The sequence below is a fragment of the Schistocerca gregaria genome, chromosome 9 (genome assembly GCF_023897955.1).
Source record: "Schistocerca gregaria isolate iqSchGreg1 chromosome 9, iqSchGreg1.2, whole genome shotgun sequence".
Taxonomy (NCBI): domain Eukaryota; kingdom Metazoa; phylum Arthropoda; class Insecta; order Orthoptera; family Acrididae; genus Schistocerca; species Schistocerca gregaria.
Window position 1 is genome coordinate 187,969,342 of NC_064928.1, and position 27,224 is coordinate 187,996,565.

At 40.9% G+C, this 27,224-nt stretch overlaps 1 protein-coding gene across 1 annotated transcript in view; it reads right to left on the reverse strand.

Annotated features, from left to right (window-relative positions):
- Positions 1 to 27,224, reverse strand: part of LOC126291587 (uncharacterized) — a 121,435-nt gene that overhangs the window by 46,602 nt on the left and 47,609 nt on the right. The window contains exons 8-11 of the mRNA XM_049985120.1: positions 20,421 to 20,522; positions 13,386 to 13,478; positions 11,502 to 11,603; positions 898 to 996 (exon numbers count right to left, since the gene is read on the reverse strand). Of these exons, the coding sequence (XP_049841077.1) occupies positions 898 to 996; positions 11,502 to 11,603; positions 13,386 to 13,478; positions 20,421 to 20,522 (396 nt within the window). The remainder of the gene's footprint in view (positions 1 to 897; positions 997 to 11,501; positions 11,604 to 13,385; positions 13,479 to 20,420; positions 20,523 to 27,224) is intronic.

Here is a 27,224-nt window from a genome sequence, read left to right on the forward strand (position 1 = left end):
GAAAATAACGCTAAAAGGGGAGTGTTATGACAATGTGGAGGCGGTAAAAACAGCTTCGCAAAGGGCACTGGACAATATCAAACTTGAAGACTTCCAAACATGCTTCCAACAGTGGAAAGAGACTTGACAAGTGCATTGCATGTATGGAGAGTATTTTGAAGGTGACTGAATTAATTTTGTAAAAAGGTTCATCAATAAATTTTTATGACAATTGGGTTTCTTTTGGGTTACCCCTCGTACATCACACGTGTGCCCACAAGAGAGCTGTGGGCCCCCCCACAGAGTACAAAATGTCTGTTGCAGCAGTTATTCAGAGATGATGACATTCACACAGGATAAAAGTAGGACAGAGCACTGCACCAAACCAGTCTTCAGACTGAAAAAGGAAGCGGCGGCGGCGACGACGACGACAGTTCACATGATTGAAGTACACATAAGGCGATGGCACACTATATTATGTGAGGTGATCTTCCCCAAATAGCTCTTACTGCTCTAAAATTTAGGAGAGAAGCAGGGTAAAACATGTAACAAAAAAGAAAAAATGAAAGAAAAAAGAAGTTTAGGTAGTTTTGACAGAACTGGACCAAGAAGTTTGTATTCACACCACAACAGGCAAGAATTAATTGAAAGGCATTTTAATACCAGTCACTCTTAGGTAACTGTACAGCATACAGGAGGGTTACACTTTCAACACTGAACTGGAAATACACACACAAAAAAGGTAGGGGGGAAATACAGTAATTTGGACTTGCGTGGGGGGGGGGGGGGGGGGGGGGAGTGGAAGGGGGGGAAGGAGGAGGGTGGGTGACAGAAGTTAAATCCTTTAATTATTCTTAACTTACGTTTCAAGATGTCACATAGGAACAACACTTCCTGTATTCTATATTAATGATTTACCTGTCTATCATCTGGAGTGTGGTGTCTCTGAACATCCGAGACAACGCAGCATTCTGAGGAAGCGTGTCTTGATTATGCGATTCGTGGCTCTGCTGCACACTGAAAAGAGAACAGCAGCACTATAATTACATTCCAACTAGAACCGATCTACAAATAGCAGCTCAGTATATATAATTGTCCTCATTGTATATGGGAACTAATTATTATGCTCTTAACAAATCTGCAAGTGTAAAAATAGTCCTGCCATCCACAGGGTATCTTCACATATGAAGCTACAACCATTCCATTAGCTATATCCTTTATGCTGTGGTGTAGTTGCCACAGACATAGCACAATGTGTCCCTGTTACAAACTTCGTATAGTCGTATGTTTCCGAGGGCATGAAGCTTTACTGTATGGTGGTGGCATCCTCTTGGGTAAAATATTCGGGAGGTAAAATAGTCCCCCATTTGGATCTCCAGGCGAGGACTACTCAAGAAGACGTTATCAGGAGAAAGAAAACTGGTGTTCTACAGATTGGAGTGTGGAATGTCAGATCCCTTAATTGAGCAGGTAGGTTAGAGAATTTAAAAAGGGAACTGGATAGGTCAAAGTTTGATATAGAGGGAATTAGCGAAGTTTGGTGGCAGGATGAACAAGACTTTTGGTCAGGTGAGTACAGGGTTATAAATACAAAATCAAAAGGGGTAACACAGGAGTAAGTTAAATAATGAATAAAAAAAATAGTGCAGGTAAGCTGCCACAAACAGCATAGTGAATGCATTATTGTGGCCAAGATAGACACTAAACCCAAGCCTACTACAGTAGTACAAGTTTATATCCCAACTAGCTCTGCAGATGAACTTCATGAAATGTATGATGAGATAAGAGAAATTATTCAGGTAATGAAGGGAAATGAAAATTTAATAGTCATGGGTGACTAATTCGGTAGTAGGAAAAGGGAGAGAAGGGAATATAGTAGGTGAATATGGATTGGAGGTAAGAAATGAAAGAGGAAGCCTTCTGGTAGAATTTTGCAGAGCATTGGTTCAAGAATCATAAAAGAAGGTTGTATCCATGGAAGAATCCTGGAGATACTAGAAGGTATCAGATGGATTATATAATGGTAAGACAGATTTAGGAGCCAGGTTTTAAATTTTAAGACATACCCAGGGGCAGATGTGGACTGACCACAATTTATTGGTTGTAATCTGTAGATTAAAACTGAAGAAATTGCAAAAAGGTGGGAATTTCAGGAGACAGGACCTGGATAAACTGAAAGAACCAGAGGTTGCACAGAGTTTCAGGGAGAGCATAAGGGAACAATTGACAGGACACAGTGGAAGAAGAATGGGTAGCTCTGAGGGATGAAGTAGCGAAGGCAGCAGAGGATCAAGTAGGTAAAAAGAAATCCTTGGGTAACAGAAGAAATATTGAATTTAATTGATGAAAGGAGAAAATAAAAAATGAAATAAATGAAGGAGGCAACAAGGAATACAAACATCTTAAAAATGATATCTACAGGAAGTGCAAAACAGCTAAACAGGGATGGCTGGAGGACAAATTTAAGGATGTAGAAGCTTACCTCATGAGAGATAAAATAGATACTGCCTAAAGGAAAATGAAAGAGACCTTTGGAGAAAAGCGTACCACTTGTATGAATATCAAGAGCTCAGATGGAAACAGTTCTAAACAAATAAGGGAATCCAGAAAGGTGAAAGGATTATATAGAGGGTGTATACAACGGCAATGTACTTGAGGACAATATTATGGAAATGGAAGAGGATGTAGATGAAATGGGGGATGCAATACTTCGTGAAGAGTTTGACAGAGCACTGAAAGACCTGAGTCGAAACAAGGCACCGGGAGTAGACAACATTCCACTGGAACTACTGATGGCCTTGGGAGAGCCAGTCCTGACAAAACTCTACCATCTGGTGAACAAGATGTATCACACAGGCGAAATACCCTCAGATTTCAAGAAGAATATAATAATTCCAATCCCATAGAAAGAAGGTGTTGACAGATGTGAAAATTATCGAACTATCAGTTTAGCAAGTCACAGCTGTAAAATACTAACGTGAATTCTGTACAGACAAATGCAAAAAAGGTGGAAGCTGACCTCGGGGAAGATCAGTTTGGATTCCGTAGAAACGTTGGAACACGTGAGGCAATACTGACCCTATGACTTATCTTAGAACATACACTCCTGGAAATTGAAATAAGAACACCGTGAATTCATTGTCCCAGGAAGGGGAAACTTCATTGACACATTCCTGGGGTCAGATACATCACATGATCACACTGACAGAACCACAGGCACAGACACAGGCAACAGAGCATGCACAATGTCGGCACTAGTACAGTGTATATCCACCTTTCGCAGCAATGCAGGCTGCTATTCTCCCATGGAGACGATCATAGAGATGCTGGATGTAGTCCTGTGGAACGGCTTGCCATGCCATTTCCACCTGGCGCCTCAGTTGGACCAACGTTCATGCTGGACGTGCAGACCGCGTGAGACGACACTTCATCCAGCCCCAAACATGCTCAATGGGGGACAGATCCGGAGATCTTGCTGGCCAGGGTAGTTGACTTACACTTTCTAGAGCATGTTGGGTGGCACGGGATACATGCGGACGTGCAATGTCCTGTTGGAACAGCAAGTTTCCTTGCCGGTCTAGGAATGGTAGAACGATGGGTTCGATGACAGTTTGGATGTACCATGCACTATTCAGTGTCCCCTCGACGATCACCAGAGGTGTACGGCCAGTGTAGGAGATCGCTCCCCACACCATGATGCCGGGTGTTGGCCCTGTGTGCCTCGGTCGTATGCTGTCCTGATTGTGGCGCTCACCTGCACGGCGCCAAACACGCATACGACCATCATTGGCACCAAGGCAGAAGCGACTCATCGCTGAAGACGACACGTCTCCATTCGTCCCTCCATTCACGCCTGTCGCGATACCACTGGAGGCGGGCTGCACGATGTTGGGGCATGAGCGGAAGACGGCCTAACGGTGTGCGGGACCGTAGCCCAGCCTCATGGTGACGGTTGCGAATGGTCCTCGCCGATACCCCAGGAGCAACAGTGTCCCTAATTTGCTGGGAAGTGGCGGTGCGGTCTCCCACGGCACTGCGTAGAATCCTACGGTCTTGGCGTGCATCCGTGCGTCGCTGCGGTCCGGTCCCAGGTCGACGGGCACGTGCACCTACGCCGACCACTGGTGACAAAATCTATGTACAGTGGAGACCTCATGCCCCACGTGTTGAGCAATTCGGCGGTACGTCCACCCGGCCTCCCACATGCCCACTATACACCCTCGCTCAAAGTCCGTCGACTGCACATGCGGTTCACGTCCACGCTGTCGCGGCATGCTACCAGTGTTAAAGACTGCGATGGAGCTCCGTATGCCATGGCAAACTGGCTGACACTGACAGCGGCGGTGCACGAATGCTGCGCAGCTAGCGCCATTCGACGGCCAATACCGCGGTTCCTGGTGTGTCCGCTGTGCCGTGCATGTGATCATTGCTTGTACAGCCCTCTCGCAGTGTCCGGAGCAAGTATGGTGGGTCTGACACACCGGTGTTAATGTGTTCTTTTTTCCATTTCCAGGAGTGTAGATTAAGGAAAGGCAAACCTACATTTCTAGCATTTGTACACTTAGATAAAGCTTTTGACAATGTTGACCTGTATACTCTTTCAAATTCCAAAGGTGGCAGGGGTAAAATAAAGGAATCTAAAGGCTATTTACACTTTGTACAGAAACCAGATGGCTGCTACAAGAATCGAGGGGCATGAAAGGGAGGCAGTGGTTGGGAAGGGAGTGAGACAGGGTTGTAGCCTATCCCCAATGTTATTCAATTGGTAAATTGAGCAAGCTGTAAAGGAAACAAAATAAAGATTCAGAGTAGTATTAAAATCCATGGAGAAGAAATAAAAACTTTGAGGTTCGCTATTGACATTGTAATTCTGTCAGGCAGCGAAGGACTTGGAAGAGCAGTTGAATGGCATGGACAGTGTCTTGAAAGGAGGGCATAAGATGAACATCAACAAAAGCCAAACAAAGAAAACAGAATTTAGCCAAATTAAGTCAGGTGATGCAGAGGGAATCAGCTTAGGAAAGACATACAAAGTAGTAAAGAAGTTTTGATATTTGGGGAGCAAATTAACTGATGATGGTCGAAGTAGAGAGGATATAAAATGTAGACTGGCAATGGCAAGGAAAGTGTTTCTGGTGCTACAGAAGGATGCTGAAGATTAGATGGGTAGATCACATAACTAATGAGGAGGTATTGAATAGAACTGGAGAGAAGAGGAGCTTGTGGCACAATTTGACTAGAAGGCATTGGTAGTAGGACATGTTCTGAGGCATCGAGGGATCACCAGTTTAGTACTGGAGGGCAGCGTGGAGGGTAAAAATCGAAGAGAGAGACCAAGAGATGAATACACTAAGCAGATTCAGAAGGATATAGGCTGCAGTAGGTACTGGGAGATGAAGCTTGCACAGGGTAGAGTAGCATGGAGAGCTGTATTAAACCAGTCTCAGGACTGAAGACGACGACGACAAAATATGCAGACTGAAGAGATGAATGAAAATTTGCACCTTGTTGAGATTTGAACCAGAGAGTCTGCAGAACTGCACATACTACCGTATCACACCTCCATAACCCCAACTCCCATTCAGGCCTCAGACAACTTGGTATTCCTTTAAACTATAACTAGTATTGCACAGGCTCTAACTGTTTGGAATATATGCAGGAGACTTCAAACTTTCTGCAACCATATAGTTTCTGTTTGATATTTTTGCTCAAAATACGTTGAGGACAGCTAATTGTTGTTACTGATCTCTTGTAATTACCTGATATTTTGAAAGGGTTAAAACAACTAGTTCCTTTTATTACATGCTTGTCATAGCAAAATAGAGATTTGACCACATTATGGAAAGATGAGTCTATTGGCACAACAAAAAGATAGCTAAAAATGAAAGCTTTGAGCAAAAAGGTTGCCTCCTGAATTACGTCAAACACATTCGCACTAACTTAACTTGCACACAGATGACCACTGTCTACAGCTGCCGAGGCCAGGCTGCGAGCAACAGTACATGATGGGAGAAGCCATTTGGGTGGTGGGGGAAGGGGAAGGCAGGAGCCAAGGGGGGGGGGGGGGGGATGAAAAGGGACAGAAGTACTACTTTTGGGAGTATACAGAGGTGACATGGGGAGAGGGTAGGGCAGCAATGAGAGTACAGAGGTTACACATGGTGTGAGGGGGAGGGGGGGCAGCAGAAGAGGGAAGTAAAAAGACTGGATGCTTTGGTGGAATAGAAAGCTGCATAGTGCTGGACTGGGAACAGGGAAGGGGATAGGTGAGCGAAGGGCAATGACTAATGGAGGTTGACACCAGGAAGATTACAAAAATTTAGGACGTATTGCAGGAGTTCCCATATACTCAATTCAGAAAAGCTAGTGTTGGCACGAGGTATCCAAACGGCACAAGATGTGAAGCAATCACCGAAGAGAAGAATGTTGTGTAGGGCAGCATGCTCAGCAACTGAGTGGACCAGCAGTTGCATCTTGGCTTGATTATCACGTGACTGCTTTCACAGGTAGCCCTGCCTTTTACGGGGTAAGTGATGCTTGTGATGGGACTGGAGCAGGTGGTGGTGGTGGTGGTGGTGGTGGTGGTGGTGGTGGTGGTGGTGGGATGTATGGGACAGGTCTTTTATTGAAGTCTTTTATTGAAGTCTATTACAGGGATTTCAGCCATGAGGCTATGTGTTGTGAGCAACTGTTGAGAGGGATTTACGAGGATATGGTTAAGGTTCAGTGGGCAGCAGAATATACCACTGTGGAAGGGGTGGGAAGGGTAATGTGTAGGACATTCCTGCTTTACTTCTCCATCTTTCCACCCCTCCTCCCCCCCCCCCCTGCACCCCTCTGTCCTATCTCCATTCCACACTGTCCCCCACAGCTACCATACTATCCTTCCCTATCCATACCACACCTTCCTCCTCTCATAATCTTGTCATTCCATCCAAAATATAAATTTTTAAATACTTGCTTTTCTGACGTTGCTTACATTCTTCTAATATTTGCATGTGATATACATTAATTTGCCGTAATACAGAATTTTCCATTTTATGTTTTCTTCATCTTTGCCTGCAAAGTGCCAGTGTTTGAGTCACTTGTTTATCCACATTGTTTGTCAATGAATGTGGTGTTTTGTGTAACATGCTACTGAACTAGGTGCATTGTATAGTAGCCACCATAGAAGCTACAATCAATTAGGAATGAGTAGATCCATTTTTATTGATTAACCATTTAGTACATGTGAAAACTTTAAATCTGGTTGTTTCATGCTGACTGAAGTGTTTGCTAAACTTCTCATTGCAATACTGCAGAGTCACTGTAGCATATTGCTTAGCTGCATTTATGAAATAGCAGTATGTGTTTCAGTCCAAGTGAGTAAAATTGTCAGCAAATTTGGTATCACCCAAAATTTTGTTTTTAGTTATTCTGACATTTCATACAGAGATTATGCTCTATCAATATAGCAGTGCTTCACGTTCCTACATTTTCAATTTTTTTGGTCAAATTCTTCAGCAATCTGCAAGCTCTATTACTTTCATTAAATTTTTAAATGAACACTGGCATTTCTAGTTAACATTAGGGGGTTGCTGTTTTCTTACCGAGTCCGGTTCAGTCAGTTAAAATGGATGAATTAATCAAGAACATCAGTTTAATGAGTGATCTTTCAGGATCATCGCATTATGTTGACCTATGCACAGACAGTCCACAAGCCAGATGATTTCCACATAAAAACACAATGTAAAGTCAATACTGAAATGATAGCTTGGTGCTCATCACAGAGATGGTGTGGAGTCTCATACGGGCACAACGAGAGAGACTGCTAAAATATATAAGCTTTCTGACGAAGTACTCCTCCCAGAATAGAAATATACATGCTTGTATGCACACAACACCACTGTCTCTGGGTGCCGGAGTAACAGACTCATGTGTCAGCAGCCAACCACTAGTGTGTATGCAGGCAGTTATGGAGGTGACATGGGATGAGGACAGGCAGATATAGCAGGGTAGGAGTAGGGGAGGATGTGTAATATTTCTGGCTTTACAACCATCATATTCATCTACAACATGTTGTTCTTCTACATCTACATTTATACTCTGCAAGACACCAAACGGTGTGTGGTGTAGGGCACTTTATGTGCCACTGTCATTAACCTCCCTTTTCTGTTCCAGTCGCGTATGGTTCGCTGAAAGAAAGACTGTCTTAAACAATCAGTGCGCGCTCCAATCTCTCTAATTTTACATTCGTGATCTCCTCGAGAGGTATAAGAAGGGGGAAGCAATATATTCGATACCTCATACCCTCTCTAAACCTGGCGAGCAAGCTACACCGCGATGCAGAGTGCCTCTCTTGCAGAGTCTGGCACTTGAGTTTGCTAAACATCTCCGTAATGCTATCACACTTACCAAATAACCCTGTGATGAAACGTGCCACTCTTCTTTGGATCTTCTCTATCTCCTCCGTCAACCTGATCTGGTACGGATCCCACACTGATGAGCAATTCTCAAGTATAGGTCGAACGAGTGTTTTGTAAGCCACCTCCTTTGTTGATGGACTACATTTTCTAAGGACTCTCCCAATGAATCTCAACCTGGTACCCACCTTACCAATAATTTTGTGATCATTCCACTTCAAATCGTTCCGCACACACACTCCGATATTTTACAGAAGTAACTGCTACCAGTGTTTGTTCCGCTATCATATAATCATACAATAAAGGATCCTCCTTTATATGTATTCGCAATACAATACATTTGTCTATGTTAAGGGTCAGTTGCCACACCCTGCACCAAGTGCCTATCCGCTGCAGTTCTTCCTGCATTTCGCTACAATTTTCCAATGCTGCAACTTCTCTGTATACTACAGCATCATCCACGAAAGGCTGCATGGAACTTCCGACACTATCTACCAGGTCATTTATATATATTGTGAAAAGCAATGGTCCCACAACACTCCCTTGTGGCACACCAGAGGTTACTTTAACCTCTGTAGAAGTCTCTCCATTGATAACATGTTGTGTTCTGTTTGCTAAGAACTCTTCAATCCAGCCACACAGCTGGTCTGATATTCCATAGGCTCTCACTTTGTTTATCAGACGACAGTGCGCAACTGTACTGAATGCCTTCCAGCAGTCAAGGAAAATGGCATCTACCTGGGAGCCTGTATCTAGTATTTCCTGGGTCTCATGAACAAATAAAGCGAGTTGGGTCTTTCACGATCGCTGTTTCTGGAATCCATGTTGATTCCTACAGAGTAGATTCTGAGTTACCAAAAATGACATGATACACGAGCAAAAAACATGTTCTAAAATTCTACAACAGATCGACGTCGGAGATATAGGTCTATAGTTTTGCGCATCTGCTCTTAGAGCAATTGGGAAGACAGCAGTGGGAACATGATACAATGTGGTATGAGGTACCGCCGACATATTTTGTATGCGTATCATGAGAAATATTATCTAAATTGTGGTCCTTTTCCAGTATTGCCCACTTTTCAGAAGTAGTGTGCCAAAAAGACAAGCTTCTGTTATTAATTTTAGAAATACAAAGTAGTTAATTTACTTGCAATTCATACAAAGTCATCTAAATAACAGGCCAGTATTCCATTATTTCAGAAGTACTAATTCCCAGCTGAATAATAATTGCTAAACAGAAAGGGAGACTAAGCACTTCATAGCTCTTCAGGTCATGCCTAACTTACATGGCAGGTGAGGTGGTTCAGCTGTGAGAGCACAGTTTGAGTGGCAGTCTGAGAGACATGTCTGCAGTCAGTCAGTATTGGGTAGGAACATAATTAGCAAAATCTGGTTTATGGACATTTAATTGAGAACTAGTTTTATAGTATTTACACAAATACAGTTTTTTTATTCTCTGTGAGAGTGTGGATATTGTGAATTATTTGTGATGCATGAGGTTGACTAATTGTCGAGTTTCTCATATTCTGCTAATGAAGAGCAAGTGGTATCCTGTTTGAACAAGGCAATTCAAAATTCAATTATTTATAGAACACTAGTTTCTCACTAACAGTTTATTACAGCCTCACAATAATGGGTCCACAACTTACATTCTGTTTTCTGTGCAGGGAACTACAACTAAAGAAGACTGTACGTTGGTCAACATTATTCAGGACCGACTCATTTCACTGAGAGCAGTGGCAACAACTAGGCACCCTCTGTACTGCAATCTTATTACAAATGATATTAGCAATGTCCATTGTGCAACTATGGAGAAAAAACAATTTCACAGCCACTCATTGTTCGTAAGAAGTGGCCATTTTCTTGTGTCACAACTGTTCTTTACATGCACACCAAAATGCCAGAGAAGCCACACTAGCAACTATCAGGTGATGCCACCTAGCACTATAAACATATGATTTGCCACATTATGATTTCAGTTGTTTTTGGGTCCCCCTCACACATGTAAATCTACTATTCCTGCTGCATATGAAGAGTGAGTCTGTCAGTACATACATTGATCTTTTACACACAATTCGTAAGATGCTTATGTAAGAGAAATAACAGAATTGATGCGCAGCTTATCTGTAATAAGTCTCAAATTTGCAATTTATAATAAGAACAATTTGGAAAATTTTCTATTTTGTGTGCACTTCATTGAATTTGCTGCGTGTTACTTTAAATATAACAGACTAGTGCCACTAATAGAAGCATCCGGATCAAGTATTTATGTTCAATGACAAGGGCACAACCTCAGCAAACAAGAAGCACAAATGGTCCACAGCTGAAAACAATCCGATTTTTGTAAAATCTTAAATCGTTCATCAAGTGAAGCACTGAGAGTCTCTGAAATTTAAAGAAACAGGCAGGAAATTCACTGAAGTGCACACAAAAAAGAAAATTTTCGAAATTATAAATAGAATTACACCAGCAGTAATTCAAGGAACTACTTTCAGCATGTTTCATCTTCCTTTTTATCAGGCTCATCAACTTTTAACACATTGTACAAGACGTATAAAGGAAGTGAACACACATGGACATATGCGCTTCATTGTATGTTCTATATTCTGTTTTTCCCGTAACTGTTTCAGAACAGAAATTGCTCAGCATTAAATTGCAAACTAGACATTAGGTACAGGTATCTTAAGATTTTTGGCTGTGTAAGAACACACCTGGTAGATTACGAACAATTTTGTTGAAAATTTTGGCACCAACATTCATTGTGGTATGTGTAGGCCAGTAACCAAGTTTCTGAGTGTGGAACTATGTACCTAACGGTTTGTTTCAGTCAGTCCTATAATTTTTGTTTTCTGCTCCTCTGCATTTTTCACTCAAATGAACCACTGCCAGAAGGGAGAGAAACCAAATTTTGAACAGAAGTTCTGATGTAACATTTAACAGTTGGCCCCTCCTATAATCTGGCAGGTATGTCTATCCACAGGTAAGAAGGAATGCAAGAGCAGTATGATTGCCCCAGTACAGGACTCTTGTGTTCAAAAATTTCAGGGTGAGGACAACTGTTTATCATGATAATGCATCAACAATTTCAAGTCTACTCACTTTTCATGTTTGAGACTATACCTGTTATATTCTCTGCCTCTAACAGCTTCAGCATAACTAGCAGGGCACAAATGATTTCTGGGGTGATCATCTTGCCTGACTTTATGGTTCCTTTTCCTCTTCCTGTGAAAAAGATTGGAGTGAAAGAACATTAAAAATATATGAAATTCTGAAATAATGTGTGCCAAAATGTAAACTGAGCTCTGGTCTCCAATGTGAGGTTTTGCCTCAAATTCATACTGTGAACCCAACAGCTTTTCTGTTAGAACACACATGGTATATCCAGCTAAATGCATAGAGGGGCAGCTGACATCCAAACCCATCCCTTAGAACAATGTACACAAACCAACCTTTTTTTTAGCACTGTGTCCTACAAATAGCCACTGAGAACATAGTGTTGTGCACTTTGATGCTCCTCTTTAAAAGTGGTATCGGTCCTGCTTCTAGGTGTGAAACAAGGAACTTTTTTTTAGCCTTTCAGGTGCATTCAAGAAATCACCCATTCTGTTCTTTGACTTCTGAATGACCTACAAAAAATTTTAATGACATGCTCTGTTGCAGCCCTTCCTGACAGAAGTCTACTTGAATGGAATTGTTTGTCCTGCTGTTTTAACAATCACAGATTTAACTTCTCCAATCACATCACAATTACTTTCACTAATTTTTTTTGAATTGCCTCTCAATTCCACTACCTTCATTTGAACTTGCTGCCTAACTTCAAAGTATTGAATGACATCATCCTCTGACAACTTGTGAACTATTTTTAATACCTCAATCAAAACTTATACAAAAAACAGCACTTTAGGTACAATGAGACTATAACCAGCTCACAAGTTTCCACTTTCATTTTACACATCACATCACATGCCACAAAACTGAGCACATTCAATACTCTCAGGGGACATACGCGTGAAGAAACTAGGTGGACAAAATTACTGCTGCTGTGGTTGTAACAAGGATACCACCCAACATTATTTTTTTAATTTTTTATATTTATTGTGTGTTGAGTTGAGAAAGCAAATATACTTTGCCCAAAGCTATTCACACCAACTCAAACTCTCCACAAAATTTACTTAAGTTCAGGATATTTAATTCCCTGAAAAGGTGATTACATTGGGCACTGTGGCTCACTTGGTAACATTTGAGAATATCTAATTGGGAAATCAAATGATTACTAATTTGAATCTAATTACAGCTTTTTCTTCTCCCCCCCCAAAAAAAAACCTACATCAGTTAATACAAAATTTGAATATATGCTAGTTAACATCTTATTTTTATGAAATAAGCATGTTCTCGTTTCTAATTAAATATAACTCACAAAATTCCAGTTTTCATTGTAGGTATAAATTCTTCATTATCAATAACATATAGAAGATTGGTAATAAAGATCATTTGAATTTTAAAAATTATGAATTTATTACTTTTATAAAGTACTGATAATTACAATGCTATGTGTAAAATGCAAACTGGAATTTTGCATGCAACATGTAATTACAAACATTAAGACCTACAATCTTCATAAAAATAATGATTATATGTGTGTTAATTAGCCTATTGAGGAATTTTATGTTTAAGTGGTATAGATATCTGAATCCATAGCAAGACTTCACACATGATAAACATAAAAAATTACAGATACCTAATTTCCAGGTGCTCTCCTTGTAAATATACAGTGGGAAATAGAAGCAAAAGTGTACTTCTGTGTTCATAATTTCTACAGTGGAAACCTTGTGAGGAAGACTTTACAAAAGTTTACAAATTCTGTGCTTTTAGGCACAAAAATACCAAGACCATTGATATCAGCATTTCCATAATTTTAGTGTATCATGTAAAATACTCTACAATGAGGTATTCTTCACTAAATGTGCTAGAAAATAGCAAAACTTTAGTAGAGATATCCCTTACTCGTTTTGCCTGCCATTTCGAAGACGTTTCCTGGTATGTCTGGTGTTTGCTGCAGCAGACTTTTGTTTAGTTTTCACATTTGATGCTTGATGACTGAAAAAAAGATCCGATTAATACATCTCCATTTAGTTTCCATTTTCCATTACTGTCAATCTGGGTCATGTTTACAAAATTGTATCATCTGTCAATTTTATCTTCAGTTCTTGATTGTACTACACTACCGGCCACTAAAATTGCTACACCAAGAAGAAATGCAGATGATAAACAGGTATTCATTGGACAAATATATTATAGTAGAACTGACATGTTATTACATTTTCACACAATTTGGGTGTATAGATCCTGAGAAATCAGTACCCAGAACAACCACCTCTCACTGTAATAACAGCCTCATACGCCTAGGCATCGAGTCAAACAGAGCTTGGATGGTGTGTACAATTACAGCTGCTCCTTCATGATACCACAGTTCATCAAGAGTGGTGACTGGCGTATTGTGACGAGCCAGTTGCTCGGCCACCATTGACCAGACATTTCCAATTGGTAAGAGATCTGGAGAATGTGCTGGCCAGGGAAGCAGTCTAATATTTTCTGTGTCCAGAAAGGCCTGTACAGGACCTGCAACATGTGGTCGTGCATTATCCTGCTGATATGTGGGGTTTCGCAGGGATCAAATGAAAGGTAGAGCCATGGGTCGTAACATCTAAAATGTAACATCCACTGTTCAAAGTGCCATCAATGCAAACAAGAGGTGATCCTGTGCCATCATGCCAGGTGATACACCGGTATGGTGATGAATACACACTTCGAATATATGTTCACCATGATGTCGCCAACCACGGATCCGATCATCATGATGCTGTAAACAGAACCTGGATTCATCCAAAAAAAAATTATGTTTTGCCATTCATGCACTGATGTTTGTCTTTGAGTACACCATTGCTGGCTCTCTTGTCTGTGATGCAGTGTCAAGGGTAATCACAGCCACAGTCTCCGAGCTGATAGTCCATGCTGCTGCAAACATCATGGAACTGTTCGTGCAAGTGGTTGTCTTGCAAATGTCCCTATCTATTGACTCCAGGATCGAGACATGGCTGCACAATCTGTTACAGCCATGTGGATAAGATGCCTGTCTTCTCGACTGGTAGTGATACAAGGCCATTGGGATCCAGCACAGCGTTCCTTATTAGCCTCCTGAACCCACCGATTCCTTATTCTACTAACAGTCATTGGATCTCAACCAACGTGAGCAGCAATGTCGTGATACGATAAACTGCAATCACAATAGGCTACAATCCGAGCTTTATCAAAGTTGGAAACATGATGGTACGTATTTTTCCTCCTCGCATGAGGCATCACAATAACATTTCACCAGGCAACGCCGGTCAACTGCTGTTTGTGAATGAGAAATCGGTTGGAACCTTTCCTCATGTCAGGACGTACATGTTGCCACCGGCACCAACCTTGTGAGAATGCTCTGAAAAGCTAATCATTTGCATATCACAGCATCTTCTTGCTGTGTTAAATTTTGCACCTGTAGCACATCATCTTCATGGTGTAGCAATTTAAATGGCCAGTAGTGTATTTTGAAAATTTGCCACTGTGTTGTCTATTAGTCTGATTGACATTATCTCTCAGTTTGTGTGTCACATGCCACTACGGAATTTATATAGCGGCTTCTGTCTCAACTGTCGGCTAAGACTCTGTCAAACATTGACCAGGCTAACTGCTGGCAGCTTTATTGCAGACATAAAATTAAAACTTCTGTGCTCGTTAAAATTCTTGGATAGAAAGCCTTTAATCTGGTCCCTCACCTTTTTTTATCACTCAAAGTGGTTCAGATGGGCCATATTTTACAGTAATACTGTGCAGCAAGGGATTTGACATCAAAATTGCTTCAATGTGGGTGCAATAGACTGCAATTTTGTGGTTTGTCTGGGTAATACTGCTGACATTGTAGCCTATCACAGGTGGCTGCCGACATGCTGCTGAGGGGGGGCTGGTTTTGTCCACTGAAGATGAGAATATTTCACATTGAAGTGAAGTATTTCTTTCCTCGTCCATAAATGCTTCCCTCACACTCACCGTTGTTTCTAACTTCTCTCACCGTGAGCACTGCAGTCACTTGTTCAAGGGGAAACAATATTGTTTAGATTTTGTTCTGAAGTTGACAAAGCCACTTGTGGTGGTTGTCGACACAAGGCAGTCTTGCACAGAACAGGGCGAACAATGAATTTTATAACTTCAATTTGTCTACAACCAGATCCGTGAGAAGTGGACATTAATGTATATAAATATCTCAGTCTGCAAAATCAGTTGTCAAGCTGCAGCCGATGAGCTAAGAAACAGCACTTTATGAAAGGTAGAAAAACATTCCAAAGCATTCAAATGCTATGCCAGTTGTGAGGAAAGAAGTACCAGAGGAATTGTGAAAGCACAGTTGACTTCATCCACACTGTTTGCATTTAATGCCACAAGTTTCATAATATCTCAGACACACTGTACCAGGAACTAATGGTGTAATCAGCAGATGCACTAGTGTACAAAAAATAAATGAAAACTGTATTCTAATTTCAAATTTCCCTTCATGAAATCTTTAGTCCTACTGAAGTGTTGCATACTCCTGGCACCATGAGGTTTCACATGGAGTGAACCTTTAACAGCTACTTCAAGTGTGTCTGCAAGTCACATGTAACTAAAAAGAGAAACACCTAGAAAGAGTAAACATTCTCTCATATTTTGTGTGTTTTTTAGCAATTTCCAGGCAAATGATTTGTATCAGATGTTTGAAGATCTGCTTCAACATCCTGGTAAAATTCTGGGACAGGTGTGTATCCAGCATCAGTTCACAAGTTACATTTTCTGTAGCACTTCACTTGCTTAAGAAAGAATGCATCTGCAAAACCAAATTTCTCGTTTTTCCTAACTTTATCCTCATGTCATTTAAAAGCAGTGAAGCCGCACTCACCTCCACTAGCTCACATTCATCCACTTTGCAGTCCCTCAAATACTCCTGGCCCAGAAATGCAAACAGTGCTGGGCAATAATGGCTGACAACATTGTAGTACACTTGGGTGCAATTTATGTGGCTACGATGTTGCCAGACAACATTGTCATGATATCTTGTTGGTAATATACATGTAAACATACCTTCATGAACTGAGCTACCGAGATGTAGTTATTGGCCCTCACAGCAGTTCTACTCTCCTTTGAAAGTGAGAGATCACATCTCAAGCCATTTACAACTGAAGTCTGTCACACAGCACGTACACCTCTTTTACTCTACAGTAATAACTTTACTCAGAACCATTACCCAGTAGAACCACTCTTAACATGTAACCTAGTGGCTGACAAAATTTGTGACATTGGAAGGAACTTTCCAAATTCTGTTAGCTTGAGAGTTCACCAAAAATCCCACTAAGTGTTCAATGAGCACCTCAAAAGCTTTCCCAAGTGTCACACTGTGCTTCAACTAGGGAAAATTCACAGTGCCACCAACAAGGGCTAGTTGAAGCTTTAATTGCCACCTCGAAAAAATAAAGTTAGTTACTTTTATGTGTTTGTTTTCAGGTACGTGTCCATACAGAAATGCTCACATTGCAGGACTACAACACACCACTAGAGGAGATAGAACAGAATAGTGCCACCCTCTGATGGAGTAGAGTATTGTGTGGCAATTTGTTTTCTGCATTATAAGGAGAACAGTGCCAACAAGACGCTTGCCGAGCTGGCAGAAGTGTAAAACAGTGCACCATCATATGACACAGTAGTCAGCTGCCACAGATACTTCCAATCTTGTCAAACAGGTCCGAATGACAAAGAAAGTGGAGACTACCCCTCTGAAGAATCAAGAGTCAAAAGACGGGAAGACCCTATTTGTTTGAGGACTAGCATCGCACAGTCAAGGCAATAGTGTGAACAGTGAAAAGCAGTGAAAGTTGTCAATAAGTTGCACAACATTTTCAACACAATCATGCAAAAAGCATGTTCACCTGAGAGCAGCATAAACATTGCAGCCATGTTGGGCCAATCTAGACGACTTCCTTTGCCACTTAATCACTAGCGAAGACTGACAAGTTTATCACTATTACACCAACAGAGGAGTCAAGAAAGCAGTGGAAATGGAGCCACTACTACCAGAGATGACAAAGACCCAACAACCATCACAATAACTGAGTGTGTCTTAGCAGGCAAACCATAGAAGAATACTACCATAATGTCCTGACAACATTACGAGAGACTGTCAAAACAAAGTGTCAAGGGAAGCTGTCCAATGGACTTTTTGCCCCCTGATGGATGTCATCATGGCTCATCCTCTATACAGCACACCATTTCTTGCTGCTTCCTGGATTGCAGAATTTTGCCTCACCATCTGTATTCTCCTGACATAGCACCCACTGATTTTCTGCTTGCATGAAGCATCTGTGCTGCTCAATTTATTTTTGAGGTGGTGATTATCCTCACCCTTCTCACAGCTGCAAACATAGTAACTGTCTTCATAAAATACACTTTCACCACGGGACTATACCAGACCTTCACTATGCAATTGGAGCATTAGGTACACCTCTACAGATGAGTTTGGGTCTACTAATTCCTTCCTGCAATCCACTCAAATCCTATGGAAATGACACACTACAAATTAAACACACTGAAATTGTTCCTTGACTTCTGCATTGGCCAAAAAACCTGTGTCAGAATAGGGATCAAGGTATTACTTCCTGGTATTTTACTTTTTGTTATTCAGTCTCACTTAGCGACATGACAGTGATGCCAAAAACTGTAACTGAAAAATGGTGGCATCTCAAGGTTTAGCCTATCTCATGCAGATCCACAACCACACAGCCATACTCTACCACAGGAGGCCAAGTGAAGTGTCAGCAGTCTCTTTAGTAGACCTGTTGCATTTCCTACAGTAAATGTAACAACATGATGTAGTGAACATGTTCAAATACTTGAAGGAATGTCACTGGAACTGACTAAGTCAATTACAAAAAATAAACAACAATGTAGGAAAAGATATCGCTACTTACCATAAGAAAGATACTTAAGATGCAGTTAGGTACAATTAAAAGACACTTCACAAAGCTTTTTTGCTAGAGCCTCCATCAGCAAAAGAAACAGACCATTCATATACACAACCAAGCACATCTCTCACACATGACAGCAGCTCAGGCCAGAATGCAGGTGTGGAGTTTTGTGAATGAACAAGCTGGCAGGGCCCCCCATCAAATACAAAGTGTGCAATGTTTTGCCTATTTGCAAGGAATAGGCCAGTGAACGGGTTTGCTATGTAAACTAAATTAGACGCTATCAAGTTTTTCATAGTATATTTTCCTGTACTGAACAGAAACACTTAAATCCATCTCCAGAAGTGACACTGTCTAGCAAATCTACAGGAAGCACACCGATGCTGGAAGAGTCAGGCATCCTCTGACATGTGATCTGCTCAGCCTGAGTCAGTCAGGTGAGAAGTCCACTTAGTAGACTCAGATTCTGCCTGTTATATATTAAGCAGCAACTGGACAAACCATGTGCAGATGGATTCTCTTATACTGGTAGAAGAGATTAAACTGAATTTTTCCCACAGTGTCAGTGTGTGCTGAACATAATGTGTCACTTTCCATGAGTATGGGCATGCACATAGAGCCAAGATTTTGTAAATAATATATGGCAGAACAGATGTAACTGCTGTCTCCAAATCTTTGGTTAGTTTTTAGCATCTGTGGCCCAGAAACAATTTGCTCCCCAGAAAACACTGGAGTGCTATTCCTCGCATGTGGACACACCACTGCTGACATTTGTATGCACACTGTAGGTATCTTGTTTTAGTTGATGAAATAAGATCTTTGTCCTAACTTTAAGATGTCAGTATCATGAACAACTTTAACTTTCTCAAATGAAATTCATTGTTTTCTCAGCCTTACATCTGACATAGCCGCTTTCTAGTGATAACTTACTAAGTGAATAGCTCGTAATGTTATTTATCTGTAGAAAAATTTCTTCAAGAAAAGTTTTCAAGTGTTGCTACAGAATAAATAATAAAATTGTTTTCACTTATGATCAATGTTGTTATATGTAAACCTGGCAGGTATTATTAATTCTTTAAAGCAGTTAAGTAAGACACTGATTTGAAAAACACAAGTTTTCTTCTGTAATTTTTGTTTAAAGCTTTTACACTAAACATTGGAAAATTCAGGATAGAATATAAAAATGTTATGAAAAGAATAGTTGCTATTGGGCATATAGTGGAGACGCTGAGGTGCAGATACACACAACAAGAAGATTGAGAGAGAGCAACCTTTCTGTCAAGGTCTTCATCAGAAATAAACATGCTACACACACACACACACACACACACACACACACACACACACACACACACACCTACCTTATTGTGCCTTGCTGTGACTGACTCTCTCCTACATGAGTAATAGGAACTATTCATCTCTTAACACTAATATTAGATGAGAGTGATTTCTGATGTTTGCTGCAACTTACTGGCATTAGCTTATATTACGAAGGCTAATTACCTTAATCTGTTTGATGCACATACCTTCTAAGGAGAGGGAAAGACAAAAAAGATGTGGGTTTTAAGGTAGAGGGTACCTGTCCCTTTCTCCTTCCTTCCTTCCTTACTCCCTCCCTCCCTCCCTCCCTCCCTCCCTCCCTCCCTCCCCCCCCCCCCCCCCCCCCCCCAGGTAAGTCTTTCCACTCCCAGAATTGGAATGACTCCTACCCTCTCCCTTAAAACCCATATCATTTCATTTTTCCCTGTTTCATGATGAAGCAACTGTGGGTTGCGAAAGCTTGAAATTTGTGTGTGTGTTATTGTGTCTATCAACATACCAATGCTTTCGTTTGGTAAGTTAAAGAATCTTTGTTTTTAGATACATTTTCCCCACTTGGAATGTTTCCCTCTAGTGCAAATTGAAGTAACAAATTGAAAATTAATTTCTGCAGTTCAGTGGGTGAACAAAAACCAACATATCTGTAGCACACGTCTTAAATTGAAAAGTGTTACTTTTTCAGATACATTACCCATGAAATTCTGGAGCATTAGGGTCCAAGTACGTGAATCTATATTGTTGACAAGGAACAGGTATTTGATCATGTTTCTCCACGTTTTCATCCACCGGCAACCTGAAACAGCGAAATTAATGGAAAAAGAATCCTTTAGAGTTCTGGTAACTATTTACAAACAACGCACTGATTCCAACTCCTCATTAACAATTTCAGAAAGCTTACTGAAGCACACAAACAGCCAAATAGTAATGTGAAACTAGTTTCTCCCAGTGGATGAAATGCTTAAACAACATACAGGAACACAGCCAGGTGACATTTTGACAGGTGCAAATCCCATCATTTGAGGCACAGAAGCAATGATAGAGCACTGTGTAGGGAAATTTAAATCTTAAGTTGGCAGCACCACTACATGACCAAACATGACCAGAGTCCAACAGTGTCAATACAGAATATTAATTTGCAATAGTTATACAAATAACTCTGTCTCACCATTTGACTAGTGAGAGTAGGAGTTCCAGCAGCATTTAAGCTAAAATCTTTGTCCATTTTTAAGATCACTCACTAATCTTAACTCCCTCCTTAGTAAGATTACCCCACGTGCATGTCAGAATATCTGTGTTATATTCCATGCAATTACAGGTACCAAGGTAATGCCCTGGAATAGCAGATTACCTTGCCTGTTTTAAGGCTTCATGACACATACAAATACACTGGTCCCCCACAGTCCTGACAGTCTGACAGTCTGACCCATTAATGACACTACAACTGCAAGAAAGATGGTGCAGATCCATCTTATGCAAACCGAGATCATCCTGTATGCACCTTGAAAGGGCCCTAATGTTAGACAATTGATTAAAAACATTTCACTCTCTTTCCGCAGAATACAACCAATCCTATTGGAAACGCTATCCACATAAGATAGTACAATTTGGTGGCACTTCATTGTTTTCATCACTCACCCATGTTCAGTTGGTTGATAGCACAATACAATATGGGCAAGAACAAAAAGTATGAACCAGTCTACAAGGGCAGAACAGGTGGACACATCCCAGTGTGTTGTGCTCTGGAAAGGAAACTGTCACAAAATTACAAGTTCTGTTCAAAAAATTCCAGAACTTCCTCTAAAAATTTTTTCTACGATTTCCCTTTACTTACTGCGCACGATTTCCCTTTACTTACTGCGCACGATTTCCTTTGAAATACTCTCCTCCACAATTGATACACCACTCCCAATGCTGTTTCCACTTCTGGAAGCATTCTTAATACACCACTTGCTAGACTGTGTGAAGGGCCATCTGTAAATTTTCTTTTATCTCATCTATTGTTGCAAATTTTGTCCTTTAAATGGGACTTTCAACTTTGGAAACAAAAAAGTCCAAAGGAGCCAGGTCTGGAGAGTATGGATGATGAGGCAGCACAGTGATTGTTTTTTATGCAACAGCCACACACCAACAGTGATGAATGTGTGGGTGCATTTTCATGATGCCAGAGCCATGCATTACCTCACCACATTTCAGGCCATTTCTTTCACACATTTTCTCACAGGCATCACAATACATCCTTATAGTAACATCAATTAACAGTTTGTTCCTATGGCATGAATTCATGATGAACTATTCCTTCAAAGTAAAAGAAAACTACCAGCATGGCTTTGACATTTGACTGGACCTGATGAGCTTTTCTACATCTTTCAGAATCTTTCTCAACATGTTGTGAAGATTAAACATTGCTCTCAACATCATAACCGTAAGCCCACGTCTTGTCACCAGTTGTTATTCTCTTAAGGAACATAACATCTGCATGATCCAAATGCTGTTCACAGATCGCAAGGTGAAGGTCTTTCTGGTATTGACTCATGAGCCACAGTACAAAATTGGTGACAACATGATGCATTCCAAGATGCTGTGTCAGGAATTTATGACATGATCCAACTGAAATGTTACACTCCTCTGCAATATCAGACAGACTGGTACTCTCAATTTTGTTGACATCCCTGTATGAGCATCAGTAGATGTCAAAGGGCATCCTGAACGAGAGTTAACTTCTGTCTCGCCATTTTCAAATTGTGTGAACCATAGGCTTCCTGCATCATTTGGTGTGTCTATGCAAAGGTTTTCTTGAGTTTCATGCAAAATTTAATGTAAACGTATTGCTCCTTTAACTCTGCCATCTCTAAATTTGCGAACTGTGTGACAGCGTTCTACTCAATACAGTACTGAACAATAACTCAGTGATATACAACAATGAAACTTCCAGCAGTTACACATTAAATACAGGCATGTGCAGGAATGCCAACTGCATTTCATTGTAACACACCATTGGCACGAAATTACAAATGTTGCAGAATTTTTTGAACAGACCTTATGTACTTTTGTATGAGTGACCTTGCATTGAAGATTATTTCTAGTATTTAGAATGAGTTTTTCACTCTGCAGCAGAGTGTGCGCTGATATGAAACTTCCTGGCAGATTAAAACTGTGTGCCCTACCGAGACTGGAACTCGGGACCTTTGCCTTTCGCGGGCAAGTGCTCTACCATCTGAGCTACAGAAGCACGACTCACGCCCGGTCCTCGCAGCTTTACTTCTGCCATTATCTCGTCTTCTACCTTCCAAACATTACGGAAGCTCTCCTGCGAACCTTGCAGTACTAGCACTCCTAAACGAAAGGATACTGTGGAGACACGGCTCAGCCACACCCTGGGGATGTTTCCAGAATGAGATGAGATACTGGCAGAAATAAAGGTGTGAGGACCGAGCATGAGTCTTGCTTCGGTAGCTCAGCTGGTAGAGCACTTTCCCGTGGAAGGCAAAGGTACCGAGTTCGAGTCTCGGTCGGGCACACCGTTTTAATCTGCCAGGAAGTTTTATTTCTAGTATTGCTATGTAAGTAAGTCCATTGCAAGTACCAATGTAGGACACTGTATTTACAGAAAGGTATAATATTAATGCAGTGGACTGACTGGCACATCATATAGCCCATAACAGAAGTGGGGTGTGACACACAATTTTCTGGGAACACACATAGGGTGTTGGCCAGTGTAGGTTCTGTGTCTAAGGGCAGCTTCATCCACTTGCGCAATAAGCTTTGTCTTTGCACTTTTTAAGTTGACTATGTCTAGGCAAACTTGCACAGGAAGACCTTTTAATTGGTAATGATACCATATATTTTCATGGTGACATTTTGCATACTTAGACAAAGCTTAGATTGCAAATGCACTATCACTCAAACTAATGTCGGTAATTTGGACAATGTTAATTACCTATTTGGATATTATACAAGTGTTTTCAGTATATTATTGCTGATGGCTTTCTGGCTGCCACTGTACCTGAAGACTCACTGCCAGCAGCTTCAAAACTAACATTTCTGACTCCCATGTGTCAGAGCAGAATTTGAGTGGCAGATAGCAGAAGCTATGTAGCAGACCATGGTATTTTATACACTAATAACTATTTTGTTGGAAGCAGAATTGCTTTAACAATTTGTGGTAATTTTCGGTTGTGTGAGCCCCACAAATGACTTCACTTCTAACTTGCACAAATGTTGTATCCACAGCCAAGCTGAAGGATGCAGGGCTTCAGTAATACATTATGATTTCTCAGGGTGTACCAAGTGTTGTCCTATTAAAATGTAATCAGATTTTACCTATGGGAGCATGGTATATGAACAGCTGCTGAACAGATAAGGTGGTGGTTGTTGTTGTCTTCAATCCTGAGACTGGTTTGATGCAGCTTTCCATGCTACTCTATCCTGTGCAAGCTTCTTGATCTCCCAGTACTTACTGCAACCTACATCCTTCTGAATCTGCTTAGTGTATTTATCTCTTGGTCTTCCTCTACAATTTTTACCCTCCACATTGCCATCCAGTACTAAATTGGTGATCCCTTGATGCCTCAGAACATGTCCTACCAACCGGTCCCTTCTTCTGGTCAAATTGTGCCACAAACTCCTTCTCCCCAGTTCTAGTCAATACCTCCTCATTAGTTATGTGATCCACCAATCTAATCTTCAGCATCTTTCTGTAGCACCAGAAACGCTTTCCTTGTCATTGCCAGTCTACATTTTATATCCTCTCTACTTCGACAATCATCAGTTACTTTGCTCCCCAAATAGCAAAACTCTTACTACTTTGTGTTTCCTAAGCTAATTCCCTCTGCATCACCTGACTTAATTCGGCTAAATTCTGTTATCCTTGTTTTGCTTTTGTTGATGTTCATCTTATACCCTCCTTTCAAGACACTGTCCATGCCATTCAACTGCTCTTCCAAGTCCTTCGCTGCCTGACAGAATTACAATGTCAATAGCGAACCTCAAAGTTTTTATTTCTTCTCCATGGATTTTAATACTACTCTGAATCTTTATTTTGTTTCCTTTACAGCTTGCTCAATTTACCGATTGAATAACATTGGGGAGAGGCTACAACCCTGTCTCACTCCCTTCCCAACCACTGCCTCCCTTTCATGCCCCTCTATTCTTTTAGCAGCCATCTGGTTTCTGTACAAAGTGTAAATAGCCTTTCGCTTCCTGTATTTTACCCCTGCCACATTTAGAATTTGAAAGAGTATACAGGTCAACATTGTCAAAAGCTTTATCTAAGTCCACAAATGCTAGAAACATAGGTTTGCCTTTCCTTGATCTATTTTCTAAGATAAGTCACAGAGTCAGTATTGTCTCACGTGTTCCAACATTTCTACGGAATTCAAACTGATCTTCCCCGAGGTCAGCTTCTACCACTTTTTCCCATTTGTCTGTACAGAATTCACATTAGTATTTTACAGCTGTGACTTACTAAACTGATAGTTTGATAATTTTCACATCTGTCAACACCTTCTTTCTATGGGATTGGAATTATTATATTCTTCTTGAAGTCTGAGGGTATTTCACCTGTCTGATACATCTTGTTCACCAGATGGTAGAGTTTTGTCAGGACTGGCTCTCCCAAGGCCATCAGTGGTTCCAATGGAATGTTGTCTACTCCCGGTGCCTTGTTTCGACTCAGGTCTTTCAGTGATCTGTTAAACTCTTCACGAAGTATCGCATCCCCATTTCATCTTCATCTACATCCTCTTCTATTTCCATAATATTGTCCTCAAGTACATTGCCGTTGTATAGACCCTCTATATACCCCTTCCACCTTTCCCAAACGCTGTACAACCTCTGGTTTAGTTAGTTTATCCAGGTCCCATCTCCTAAAATTCCCAATTTTTTTCAGTTTCTTCAGTTTTAATCTACAGTACATAACCAATAGATTATGGTCAGAGTCCACATCTGCCCCTGGAAATGTCTTACAATTTAAAACCTTGTTCCTAAACCTTTGTCTTACCTTTATATAATCTATCTGAAACCTGTCAGTGTCTCCAGGCTTCTTCCATGTATACAACCTTCTTTTATGATTCTTGATTTAAGTGTTAGCTATGATTAAGTTGTGCTCTGTGCAAAATTCTACCAGATGGCTTCCTCTTTCATTTCTCTCCTCCAATCCATATTCACCCACTATGTTTCCTTCTCTCCCTTTTCCTACTCTCGAATTCGAGTCACCCATGACTTAAATTTTCGTCTCCCTTCACTACCTGAATAATATCTTTTATCTCATAATACATTTTATCAATTTCTTCATCTGGAGATATAGTTGGGATATAAACTTTTACTATTGTAGTAGGCACGGGCTTCGTGTATCTTGGCCACAATGTGTTCACTATGCTGTTTGCAGTAGCTTACCCACACTCCTGTTTTTATATTATTAAACCTACTTCTGCATTACCCCTATTTGATTTTGCATTTATAACCCTGTATTCACCTGACGAAGTCAGGTTCCTTCTGCCACTGAACGTCACTAATTCCCACTACATTTAACTTCAACCTATCCATTTCCCTTTAAATTCTCTAACCTACCTGCCCGATTAAGGGATCTGACATTCCACACTCCGATCCATAGAACACCAGTTTTCTTGTGACTTCTGACATTTTCCCGGCATATTTGTTGTTCTAATAATTTCCGCGGATGCAGCCGGATCCTGTTGACATTCTGCCACTATATTTCGACCCAGAGACGTCCGGCCATCATCAGGTGATTACACAACTACTGAAGAGCTCAGGTGCAGTCACAGTATTTATGCCAAATCTTGCGCATGCGAAATGTACTGGCATCCTACAGTGCATGCGTCAGGTGTTGACATGCGTGGCATAACCGAGTTGTACGTGCTGCCCTCGGTGGTGAAAATAAAAGATCACCTATTCATTGAGTATCGAATGACGCTGTCAATTCCTCTGTGACTGTGTAATTTTAATAACAGGATTCCAATTTTTATCCAGCTGAAAGCCGTTGTCACCATTTATAAGATTATCGGCAAGACTTTTTTCCACTGATTCCTTGATTACGGAAACCCAAAATCTGGAAACCGGAACTAAATTTTTTTTTCCATTGTATTCCATTGAATGTCCCAATGACATACAGTGCTCTGCTACTGCCGATTTTGACGGTTGCCGCAGACTGGTGTATCTTTCATGTTCTGTACATCATTCGTGGACAGTTCTTGTCGTCTGGCCAATATATGCAGAGCCTTATTCACAGGCAATTTTGTAGACCCCTGCTTTCTTCAGTTTTAAATCGTCTTTAATGGATCCAAGCAGGGCCCAGTTCTTTGCTGGTGGACGGAAGATAACCTTTATTTTATTCTCCAGTAAAGAATGGCTACACTTCACGCCACATAAGAAAGGCCGTGCGCAACTGTCATAACAAGAAGCAGCGCAATGAGGACGCTGATGACTAAATCAACTGCGTTTCTTCCATATGCCGGGAATGTGTTGTCGAAAATAGGCC